The sequence below is a fragment of the Crocuta crocuta genome, unplaced genomic scaffold, assembly GCF_008692635.1.
Source record: "Crocuta crocuta isolate KB4526 unplaced genomic scaffold, BGI_CrCroc_1.0 scaffold159, whole genome shotgun sequence".
Taxonomy (NCBI): domain Eukaryota; kingdom Metazoa; phylum Chordata; class Mammalia; order Carnivora; family Hyaenidae; genus Crocuta; species Crocuta crocuta.
Genome location: NW_027533263.1, coordinates 3,226,447 through 3,238,467, shown reverse-complemented (window position 1 = coordinate 3,238,467; position 12,021 = coordinate 3,226,447). Strand labels below are relative to the sequence as shown.

Sequence of the window (12,021 nt, the reverse complement as noted above, 5' to 3'; positions counted from 1 at the left end):
TAATATATTTCAGTTGCAAAGCTGTGAAATTTTGTTTAGCAAGAAAAAATACTGCCATCATTCAGTTACAGTTAAACAGGACATGTGAGCCTGCCTGGTTCAGTCAGTGGAGTACGTGACTCTTGATCTTGGGGTTGTGAGTTTGAGCCCTATGTTGAGTATAGAGATTATTTTAAAAATCTGAAAACATTTAAAAATAATCAAAAATAAAAATGACATGTGAAATAAGGATGCAAGAAATTCTAGCACCACCAAGCAGGCATCTTTGAACCTCAAATATAATCAGATCTTATCCAATCAAAAATCTTTAAATTAAAAAAGTGAACAAGGGTGCCTGGGTAACTCAGTCAGTTAAGTGTCTGATTTCGGCTCAGGTCATCATCTCGTGGTGAGTTCCAACCCCACATCAAGCTCTGTGCTGACAGCTCAGAGTCTGAAGCCTGCTTCAGATTCTGTGTCTCCCTCTCTCGCTGCTCCTCAAAAATAAATAAATTTTAGGGGCGCCTGGGTGGCTTAGTCGGTTAAGCGTCCGACTTTCGCTTAGGTCATGATCTCGCGGTTTGTGGGTTCGAGCCCCGCGTCGGGCTCTGTGCTGACTGCCAGCTCAGAGCCTGGAGCCTGCTTCAGTCTGTAACTCCCTCTCTCTCTGACCCTCCCCTGCTCACGCTGTCTCTCTCTCCTAGAAACAAATAAAATAAATTAATTAATTAATTAAAAAAAATAAAATTTAAAAAAAAGTGACCAGTTACAGACATACCACAAAAGAGCAGAGTAAAAAGATGCAAATTAAAATATGTAAGTCTTCAGTAACATTAATAATGATTATAGAAAAGCTAACACACAGCATATTTCATTGTTTGTAAGATGAACATTTTTTCATATTTTAACATAACTGAAATTGAAATGCATTGTGTCAGTTAAGTGACAATATTTTAAGCATTTAAGAGGCAGCAATTCAATAATTTAGTGGCACATAAAACAACAGTGTATCTTAAAAATTGACAGTCCTAGATTTGATTAAACATCTATTGTTTTAGCTATGTTAACTTACTTAATCTTCAAAAAACTACCCTATGAAGTAGCTGGTATAATTGTACCATCTTACAGACAAGAAGACTGAGACAAAGTGGTTAAATAACTTCCCAGTCACACAGCCACTACAATTAAAATTATCTTTAATACATATATAGTACTTAATTCACAAAATTACTATGTAACTAACCTATATCATATTCTGTTTTTTCATAATGCTTTTAGTGATCTCAATATGAAGAGAAATTGAAGGTTTCTAAATAATAATGCTGTAAGCTTTTATAAACAGTTCTTTTGCACACACAAATACAGCATATAGCAGATTACATAAATTGAAGTTGATATACGATGTATACCAGGTTTTTTTTTTCATATTTATTTATTCAGTTTTGAGAGAGAGATAGAGAGCAAGTAGGAAAGGGGCAGATAGAGAGGGAGACAGAATTCCAAGCAGACTCCGCACTGTCAACACAGAGCTGGACGCAGGGCTTAATCTCATGAACTGTGAGATCACGACCTGGGCAGAAATCAAGAGTCACACACTTAACCGACTGAGCCACCCAGGCACTCCCAATGTATACCAGTTTTACCAACCTTGCTTCCTGTAGCAATGAACAACTGGAAACTGAAAATTTTTAAGACAGTACCATATACTATAGCACAAAAAAATCATGAAAAAATTAGGGATAAATGTAACAATATATGTGCAAAATGTATAGACATTAATATAAATCCATTTCTTGTAAAAAAAACTATTCTATAATTCAAAATGCATATTACTTCACTAAATCAAACTTCCTCTAAGTATAATTTAAAAAAATATACACCTTGCAATCAAACAACCTTATCAACAGGCAAAGTAAAATGAACATCTTATCAGATGTGGAAAAACACATCCAACAAAAATATAATACCCGTTCAGGTTTTAAAACAAATCTTCTCAGGGTGCCTGGGTGGCTCAATTGGTTAAGCATCCAACTTCAGCTCTGGTCATGATCTTACAGTTCATGAGTTTGAGCTCCACGATGGGCTCTGTGTTGACAGCTCAGATGCTGGAACCTGATTCGGATTCTGTGTCTCCCTCTTTCTCTGCCCCTCCCCTGCTCATGCTCTCTTTCTCTACCAAAAATAAACAAACATTAAAAAAATTGCTTTAATCTTCTCAGCAAACTAAGAATAAAAGAGAACTTCCCCCATTTGACAAAGAGAATCCACAAAAAATCCTATAGCTAACTTCATCCCTAACAGTGAAAGATTTGCTGTTTTCTAAGATTGAGAACAAGTGAAGGACATAGACTCTCACCATTCCTATTCAACATCATGCTGGAGGTCCTAGCTGGTGACACAAGAGGCAAAAATGGAAATAAAAGAAAGATTAGAAAGGAATAAATAAAACTGCTTTTATTTGATGACATGATCATCTACATTAGGAAAAGAAAGAATCTTCAACAAAAATTACTATGTTTAATATAGAAGTTTAGCAAGGTCATAGGAGAAAAGATCAGTATACAAAAGTAAATTGTATATACATTCACAACCCTGAGATCAAGAGTCACATTTACAGTGCTTCTGTACACTGCTAATGTACAACTGGAAACTGAAAATTTTAATAACAGTACTATTTACTATATCACAAAAAATCATGAAAAATTTAGGAACAAATGTAACAATGTATATGCAAAATATGTATTATAAGGACTAAAATGACAGGAGAAATCAAAAATGACCTAAATAGGGGCGCCTGGGTGGCTTAGTCGGTTAAGCGTCCGACTTTCGCTCGGGTCATGATCTCGCGGTTGTGGGTTCAAGCCCCGCGTCGGGCTCTGTGCTGACTGCCAGCTCAGAGCCTGGAGCCTGTTTCAGAGTCTGTCACTCCCTCTCTCTCTGACCCTCCCCTGTTCACACTGTCTCTCTCGCTCTCCTAGAAATAAATAAACATTAAAAAAAAATTTTAAAAAAATGACCTAAATAAATAGAAATACCAAGTCTATAGAATGGGAGACCCAGTACTGTCAAAGTTTTGGTTTGTCCCAAAATGATCTACAGATTCAGTGCAATTCCATTTAAAATTCCAGCAGCATTGCAGAAATTAACAAGCTGATTCTAAAACATAAATTAAAAATAAAAAAGAAAGGGACCTAGAATAGCCAAAACAATTCTGACAAAGAACAAAGTAAAAGATTCATACTTAACTTCAAGACTTAGTATAAAGCTATAGCAGCCTATATAAAGGATAAATACAAAGATCAAAGGAACAGAACAGAATCCAAAGCAGACCCACATACATACAGTCAACTGATTTTTGACCAATCAATTTGGTTATAAACTATTCTCTGGGAGAGGAAAGATGACCCTGAATAAAGCAAGCCTACCACATACTCAAACATTAATCATGCCACAGGAAGAAGACAAAGTAAAGGAAAGTTTATGAACTGCCTGAGTAAAGGGTAATTTCATACCAAAAAGCTCTTCAAGGTATGTCAAAAGGAAATGCAGTCTCAGTCCTGGGACCAATAAAGGGAATTAAGAGGACAATTAAGTACCTTGAAGAGGAAGGGTTAGAAAGTGCACAGATGACAAAATTATTTTAAAAATTAAAGATTAAATTTAAAATGTTTTCATTGGGGTGCGTGGGTGGCTCAGTCAGTTAAGCGTCTGACTTCGGCTCAGGTCATGATCTCACAGTTCATGGGTTCGAGCCCTGCGTTGGGCTCTGTGCTGACAGCTAGCTCAGAGCCCAGAGCCTGTTTCAGATTCTGTATCTCCTTCTCTCTGACCCTCCCCTGCTCTCTCACTCTCTCTCTCAGAAACAAAACATTTAAAATAAATAAATAAATGTTTTCATTATAAAGAGCAAGAGTCTCAGAACATAATTTAGTCTGTGCTTATAATTTTACCACAGGTCTTTTTTATAATATTTATTTTGGGGAGACAGACTTTAAGCAGGGGAGGGGCAGAGAGAAAGGGAGACAAAGAATCTATAGCAGGCTCCATGGCCCAGGCCATCAACACAAAGCCCGACGTGGAGCTCGAACCCGCAAAGCACAGGCTCATTACCTGTGCTGAATTCAGACACTTAACCAACTGAGCCACCCAGGTGACCCTAAAGATTTTTTGGGTTTTTTTAATATTTATTTTTGAGAGAGAGAGAGAGCGAGAGAAAGCGCGCACGCAAGCGAGCCCAAGCAGGGGCAGAGAAAGAGGGAGATCCAGAATCCAAAGCACGCTGTTAGCACAGAGCCCAACACAGGGATTCAACTCACAAACTATGAGATCAGATATTTAACCAACTGAGCCACCTAGGTGCCCCTTAAAAGTCTTTTTTTTTTTTTTTGGTGCCCCTTAAAAGTCTTGATAAGGACTGGGTTGTCACTAAAAATCCAATTACCAAATATCTCTACTAGGAAGTCAAGATGAGCTCTCTGAGGATGATATATCTTGTCAAATCCTGATACATTAAGTCACCTCAAATCAAGGGAAATACAGTCTCCCAGTCTGATGTCCACTTACGTGGTCAGCTCTTGTCTGTGGAGGTAAAAGGCAAACATCACAGGAAAGATGTAAATACTGGTCCTCAAATATCTACTGTCAAATGACTTTCTCCTTCTTCACACAAGGTGCCTTTAAGATTCCTCTATCTGTGGGGTGCCTGGGTGGCTCAGTCGGTTAAGTGTCCGACTTTGGCTCAGGTCATGATCTCACAGTTCTCGTGGGTTTGAGCCCCACAACAGGCTCCATGCTGACTGCCAGCTCAGAGCCTACTTCAGATTCTGTGTCTCCCTCTTTCTCTGACCCTCCCCTGCTCAAGCTGTCTCTCTCAGAAATTAAAAAAAAAAAAAAAAGATTCCTCTATTTGTCTATTTGTGAGAACAAACAGAACTCAAGCACACAAAGATAAATCTCTTTTCTGAATACTCTGTGACGTCTGTAAAATACAAACTCAAATTTAACACAATTAAAAGTTGCCTTTTAGGGACACCTGGCTGGGTCAGTCTGTAGAACAGAAGACTCTTGATCTTGGTGTTGTGATTTTGAACCCCATGTTGAGTGTAGAGATTACTTAAAAATAAAATCTTTAAAAAAATTGTAAGTTTCTTTTAAAAGCAAGGTAGAGAGATACAAATAATAGGAACCCATTTTTGATATATAGTTGTGTATATCAAAAAGATTTAAAAGTATAAATCCAGTATATATATAAATCCCAGATGTATATTCAAAATGACTAGGCAATTTTAAGTGTCTTCCTTAATAATTTTTCTAATAATTTATCAACAGTGAACATGTACTCTAAGAGTTTTTATTAAATAAGAATTTTAAATTTTTATATTGTTTTAGTAATTACAATTTAGTACATTTAGTAAATCTTTATATTGTTTTAGTTACAATAAAACCTTGGATTGCAAGTAACTTATTCTGTGTTCCACAAGATGAGCAAATATTTCTAATAAATTTTAACTTGATAAATGAGTGATGTCTTGCAATCCGAGTAGTATGTGATGCCGAATGTCACATGATCTCAACTGAGCCAATGCTTCTTCTCTTTCTCTCTCGCTGTGGGATTGTGGGTGATCATCAATGCAATGTCACATTTCCTCGAAATCTTCAAAAGGAGGCAAAAGCAAGTGTCATTGGATAAGTTCCATGTAAAAGTTGCATGAAGAGAAAGAGATTCCATTGAGCCAATAGGTTCCGTTAGTGATTCTGTTACACGGCAACCCTCCTCTCTTCCCTCCTCTCTCGTTTCCCTCATGCCAGCCAGGAAGGTTTTCAAAGGTAAGTACAGGTTAATTTGTTTTCTTTATATTTTATTTTCTTTGTTATTTTGTATTATATTACAGTACTGTAATCATTTTTACATGAATATATTTGGGTTGCGGAACAAACCATCTGAGTTTCAATTATTTCTTATAGGGAATTTCACTTTTATATACAAGTGCTTTGGATTACAAGCATGTTTCCAGAACAAATTATGCTGGCAAACCAAGGTTTTATTCTAACTCCTTATAAACTTTTCATGCAATTTTTTATGAATTCTGGGAGTATTCTTTTTTATAAAGACAAACAACGAGGCAGCTGGGTGGCTCAGTTGGCTAAGCATCAGACTCCCGATTTCAGCTCAGGTCATGATCTTACAGTTCATGGGATGGTTCATGGGATGGTGCCACAAGTTGGGCTCTGTGTTGACAGCATGGAGCCTGCTTGGGATTCTCTCTCCTTTCCTCTCCACTCCTCCCAGAACACACATTCTCTCACTCTCTCAAAATAAAGAAACTTAAAAAAAAAAAGTGTTTAAAAAAAAGGACAAAAACCAGAAGCTACTAATAACATCTCTATTACTGAAAAGCAAAAAAAAATATGTATTTCAGATAAAATTTAAGGTACATTTAAAAAATTTTTTTTATAAAGTACTTTTTATTATTTTTTCAAGTAAGCTCTATACCCAACATGGGGCCTAAATTCATGACCCTGAGATCAAGAGTTGCATGCTTCATGGACTGAGCCAATCAGCAGGCACCCCTTAAGGTATATTTTTAATTTCTGTTATTCTGAGCAAAACCATGTTACTGGATGATTTTGCTCTTACTCCAAATAATAGACAATGGGATTTTACTATGTATCTTAAAAAGCAATAAATATTTTATCTAACAAAAGGAAAATTGTAAATAATTAGTTGGTTTTTCAGATTTACCCTAGGAAAGTAACAACTATAAATTTATTTCATCTACCAAAACATTAAAGCAACTCATATTTTTACAAAACTCTTCAGGAGCGCTTGGGTGGCTCAGTCAGTTAAACGTCCAGCTTCAGCTCATGATCTCACAGTTGGGGAGTTGGAGCCCCAACTTGGGTCATAGGCCGACAGCTCAGAGCCTGGAGCCTGCTTCAAATTCTGTGTCTCCCTCTTTCTCTGTCCCTCTTCCACTCCTGCTTTCTCTCTTTCAAAAATAAATACACATTAAAAAATAATAATAAAATAATATTCTTCTATTTGTAAAAATGTAGATTCCAAGTCAATCAAAATACTGTTTAAAATTTCCGGAAACTTTTTAAATTAGGTACTGATGTTTCTATTAATAAATAAAAAAAGAACATAGGTCCTACATGTGTCTTTAAAAAAGTTCTTAATTACTAAGTCTTTTTTTACAGACAAGAAATAAAATCAGTCAGGAAATCTCAGCAAATTTTAGTCGTAATTTTTTTCATCACATTAAAAAAATTGTTTTTAAGTTCATTTTGAGACTGAGAGAGTGTGAGTGAGGGAGCAGTAGAAAGAGACAGAGGAGGAGAGAGAGAGAATCACAATCAGGCTCCTTCGCTATCAGCAAAGAGCCTGACAAAGGGTCGAAATCTCAAAACTGTGAGATCATGACCTGAGACAAAATCAAGAGTCAGATGCGTGGGGGGAATGAGCCACCCAGGTGCCCCTTATCATCACATTTTAGAAAAATATTTTTACTATCACTTTTTCTAGAGTTTGAAATATAAAACAAAACTATCTAAATTTTTACTGAAGATGACTTTTAACTTTCTAACATTAACTGTATTAGTATCCTGGAAAACCACTACCTACAACACTGTTCTACCTACAGACTGTGTTAATACAGGTGTATCTGGTCACTCCTAATGCTGATAATATATCTGAAAGATATTTTTATTAGAAACAATTTAAACACCATACAGTTGTTTCCACAAGAACAGCAAAATCATTTTTCTTCCTTTGCTCAATTTCCACACTAAATATAATCCACAGAGTATTCTTAATTCTTAGTTATGTAGATATTCCTATGCTTAAAACCAGCTACTAAAGAACACTGAACAAAGACCCTTACCCTTTGTTAGACATGATCAGCAGATCTTTTTCTACTTACAGGCAAAAATTACATTTCTCCAAAATAAAGTGAATATTGGGTTAGTTAACTTGAGAGAGTCATTAGGGCATGATGCTAAAACAAGGCTAAAGTGACTATGTAAACATATACAACCAATTAATTTTCATTTTCTACAGGGTCAGAGGCAGCATCAAAACCCCTGCTGGTCAGTTCTTTGGTCACAAGGTGAGCCAGTAGGGTCAAATGTACAGCGAGGTCAGCACAAATCCACTATCAGCATATTCTATTTATCAACTTTACTACAAGCAATCATGCAAGAGCTGTCATCTGGTAAGAGAAAAACAGCAATGTTATACCCACATGAAACAGATGATAACCTAAGAGGTAAAATCTAATAATGTGTAAAATCTATTTTAGATGCTAAACTGAAAAAGTATTTTTAAATCCATCAATAGCTATACTATGCATTTTAAAAAACCACCACACCAAATTATTAGTCTTACTGCTAAAACAGATAATGGTGACAGCAATGTTCTTCTCTCAACTAAAAACATGGTATATTTAAAAAGATGACAATTCTTAATCCCTTTATCCTCTCGGTTTTTATTAAATGTTTTATTTCTGAGAGAGAGAGAGAGAGAGAGAGAGAGAGAGAGAGAGAGAGCACGCACATGAGCAGAGGAGGGTCAGAGAAGAGGGAGATACAGAATGTGAAGCAGGCTCCAGGCTCTGAGCTGTCAGCACGGAGCCCAATGCGGGGCTCGAACCCATAAGCTGTGAGATCATGACCTGAGTTGCAGTCGGACGCCCAACCAACTGAACCACCCAGGCGCCCCAACCTCTCAGTTTTATTAATCCATGTACTTTACCTTTACGTATCAATTGTAATCTAAGAAAAACTATACCTTCAAATTATAATAAAAATTATGTTCCAAAGAGAGAAAAATCTGTTTCTTATTTTTTACCACTGGTAATAACTGCTACCCACTCTTCCATTTTCATCTTCCATTTTCAATTTCTCTTCTGACCTATAACTCCCATAATATGCTGCAGTCAATAGAATTAGCACTTCTGGGGCGCCTGGGTGGCTTAGTCGGTTAAGCGTCCGACTTTCGCTTAGGTCATAATCACGCGGTTCGTGGGTTCGAGCCCCGCGTCGGGCTCTGTGCTGACTGCCAGCTCAGAGTCTGGAGCCTGTTTCAGTCTGTGACTCCCTCTCTCTGACCCTCCCCTGCTCATGCTTGTCTCTCTCTCTCTCTCTCTCTCCTAGAAATAAATAAAACATTAAAAAAAATTAAAAAAAAAATAGAATTAGCACTTCAGTCCTTTAGATTTGCCTCTCCTAGAGATTGTGAATTCCCTGAGAATAGTATAGCTTCCTCCCGCCCTTCTTTGCACCTTCAGTTCCTTACAGAGTATAAACTGACACACTACATTATTCATTTGCTCACAGATCAGCCTCTTCTACTAACTACACTATGAAATTCTGTAGAATTTCAGAAATTCAGAAGGTGTGTTTCATCAACCCTTTTACAAAGTGGCAGGCTATACAAGACTTCTGAATACATGCAGTTGAACACTGAACAACTTAATGTTGGACTCTTTTCTATCCCACTCATTATTTAAAAAGCACCCTCCAAATATGGACCACTGTGTTTTTTGGATGAATCTTTGACACTGATTGTCACAAATTTGACACACTTCGACACAAAATGTGACCAAGACACATTTTTTCTGCTCCTACTAGTTTCAATGGCCTCTTTGGAGGGAAAAGCCTTGTATTATATTTGGTTCCTTCTTCAATACAAATCGTTGCCACAAGATAATACAGTTAAGTACATACCTAATTTAGTAAAGTCTCACAATAACATCATTGATTAACCACGTGATCCTTACAAAATTTATAAACCTATAAATTCTCACACCTTTTTTTTTTTTTTTTAGTTTACTCTAAGACCAGAGAATGCTTCCCAATATAACTGATATTAAGAAGGATACCCGGAGAGATGGAGGTGGGAACAGGGGGAAGAAAAGACCATAGCGAAAGAATAATTTAACACACTTCCTCCATTTCCACCTTTATCTCAAGAGAATTTAAATGGTAAGGGAAAAAATGGAGGTAGAATCTGTGACTCCAGAATAAGCCACAGAGAAACAAAAGACGATGAATTTGCAAACTGTTTGTTTTAACCTAGTCTTTCAAATAATGTTTAAAGAAGGATTTTTTTTTTTAATCCACAGATTCTTCTGCTGTATTCAGGCGCAGCTGGATCTCATCTCACCCAAAACACCCCACCTCCATACACATACACACAGCGTTACCACCATGAGTCTGTGCCAAACCAACCATCTCGGGAAAAATTAAACCATGAGGATCATTTCCTAATCCTTGCTGAAAAATACTTCCAATTCTTTTTCCCACAGGAAAATTAACTATCCTAACGGGATTTTCGAGGGGGGTGGTGCTCATTATCATGCTGCTTCCCATTCTCCATAAGGAGGAAAATGGCAATAACTTCCAACAAGAGACAACTGCTCTTCTCCTGTAACCCCGGTTAGAAACTAAAAAATAAACAAAAATACCAGTCTTTTGAGGCATTTACACGAATGTAAAACTGAGGCACTTTACTTTGCAGCAACATAACCCCTTAAAAATTCTCCAGAGCTTGGGGGAGGGGGTGATCCATCAATCCCCCCCACACCCTTGCCATATGGGGGAGCAGAATTCTGTCAAATAGAAAAAACCACTCTCCGCCTCCTCCGCCATCCCGAACACTGACGGGCACCGAGTGCGGGGGCGGCCGAGGGCAGAAGAAACGAAGAGGGGACACGGCACACACACCACACCGAGGACTGATTCATGGCTTTTTAAAATGTTTTAAAGCTACAATTTCCTTCAGCCGGAGGTTTCTCACCAATTCACCAGACCCAGCTCCCACCCTACTCTCCCCCTCCCCCCGTCCTCGCGGGCTTAGCAGGGCTGGGTCTCCGCCGCGGCCCCGGCCCCGCGCGCCCTGCGACCCCAGGCGCGCGGACCCCGGCCCGGGGATCCCCCACGCGCTGTCCACCAGCCAGAGGCCCGACGCGCCCAGGCCGGGACAGGCTTCACACCTGGATGTAGTTGTTCTCGCAGTAATCTGCCACCCGTTCCAGATTGGTGTAACTGTCGAAGAGGGCCCGGCGGCCCCCCGGGATTTCCTCCTCCAGCAGCATCTGCAGCTCCGCCATCTTCACATCCTCCTCCTCCTCATACAGACCGCAGAGGTAGCGGCGGCAGCAGTGCCTGGGAAACCCAAGACTGGGAGAGGAGGAGCAGCGGCGACCGCGGCGGCGGCAACTCGGGAGGAGCGAGAAACACCCCCCGCGCGCGACAGGGGAGGGGGCAGCAGAACGGGGGNGGGCGCGCGCTCGCGCGCTCCCCTCCCTCCGCCCCCAAGCGCCCGAAAAAAGATTCCCACCCTCCGCCGCGCCGCCCGCCCCTCCCCCACTTTCGGCGTTTCCTAGCGACCGCGAGAGTGGGGGCCGGGAAGCGCGCGGGAGTCGGGCGCGCAGTTAACCCTTCGGCCCCCGCAAGTTGCGTGGTTCGCGAAGTGTCGCCGGCGGCCTTTGTTGGTCCGAGTGAGCGCGCTACGCGGCTCTGCTGTCTCCCCGTTCGCGCCCTCTTCGACTTGCCTCCGCGTTATTCTCAACCTGAGGCCGAGCTCCGTGGTCATTGGACTGAACGATAGCAGCGCACAAAAGTTCCGTGCAGCTTTAAGTGCGCCTTGCTTTCCATTTTTCTCTTCTTAGAGCTCATCCATCCTCTTTGGTACAGATAAGTAAATTTCAGTTTCATGATCCCAAATTTTCTGCACCCGGGCTTTTTTGCGCTTATTTGCCCACTAAAGCTATTGCCCCAACCCCCCACCCGGCCAGGTTAGTCTCCGTTTGGCTCTCAGTTCCCTGTCGCCGGGACCTCAGCTTTTTGTGCTTTGCCTCTCTACGATTCGCTTCCTCACTGACGTCCTTTTCTGTCATTTCTCTGGTTCAACTTCCACGCCTTTCCTTCGTAGATCTAGTATTCAAAGTTCTGAAAACGTTTTTGCTGATGCTAATTTTCTTATTAACATAGCTGTTACATGGATAAAATAATAACAGAAATTCAAGGTAGATCATTTTG

General features: G+C 39.7%; 1 protein-coding gene, 1 long non-coding RNA gene and 1 other non-coding gene across 17 annotated transcripts in view; 2 read left to right on the top strand and 1 right to left on the bottom strand.

Moving 5' to 3' along the window:
- Window positions 1-11,235, bottom strand: part of ABI2 (abl interactor 2) — a 115,423-nt gene extending 104,188 nt beyond the window's left edge. For all 14 annotated transcript variants that reach the window (XM_077747653.1, XM_077747656.1, XM_077747659.1 and 11 more), the window contains exon 1: window positions 10,974-11,235. In XM_077747653.1, coding sequence (XP_077603779.1) covers window positions 10,974-11,090 — 117 coding nt within the window. In that variant the 5' untranslated portion in view covers window positions 11,091-11,235. The remainder of the gene's footprint in view (window positions 1-10,973) is intronic.
- TRNAE-UUC (transfer RNA glutamic acid (anticodon UUC)) lies at window positions 2,772-2,855 on the top strand. Its single transcript has one exon. It is a non-coding gene; the product is annotated as a tRNA-Glu (tRNA).
- On the top strand, window positions 5,747-10,462 carry LOC144217899 (uncharacterized). 2 transcript variants are annotated; one of them, XR_013330983.1, is made up of 3 exons: window positions 5,747-5,805; window positions 8,039-8,192; window positions 10,104-10,462. It is a non-coding gene; the product is annotated as an uncharacterized LOC144217899 (long non-coding RNA). The 2 variants fall into 2 exon arrangements; XR_013330982.1 differs by having other exon boundaries at window positions 8,039-8,246.
- Window positions 11,236-12,021: the final 786 nt, after the last annotated feature.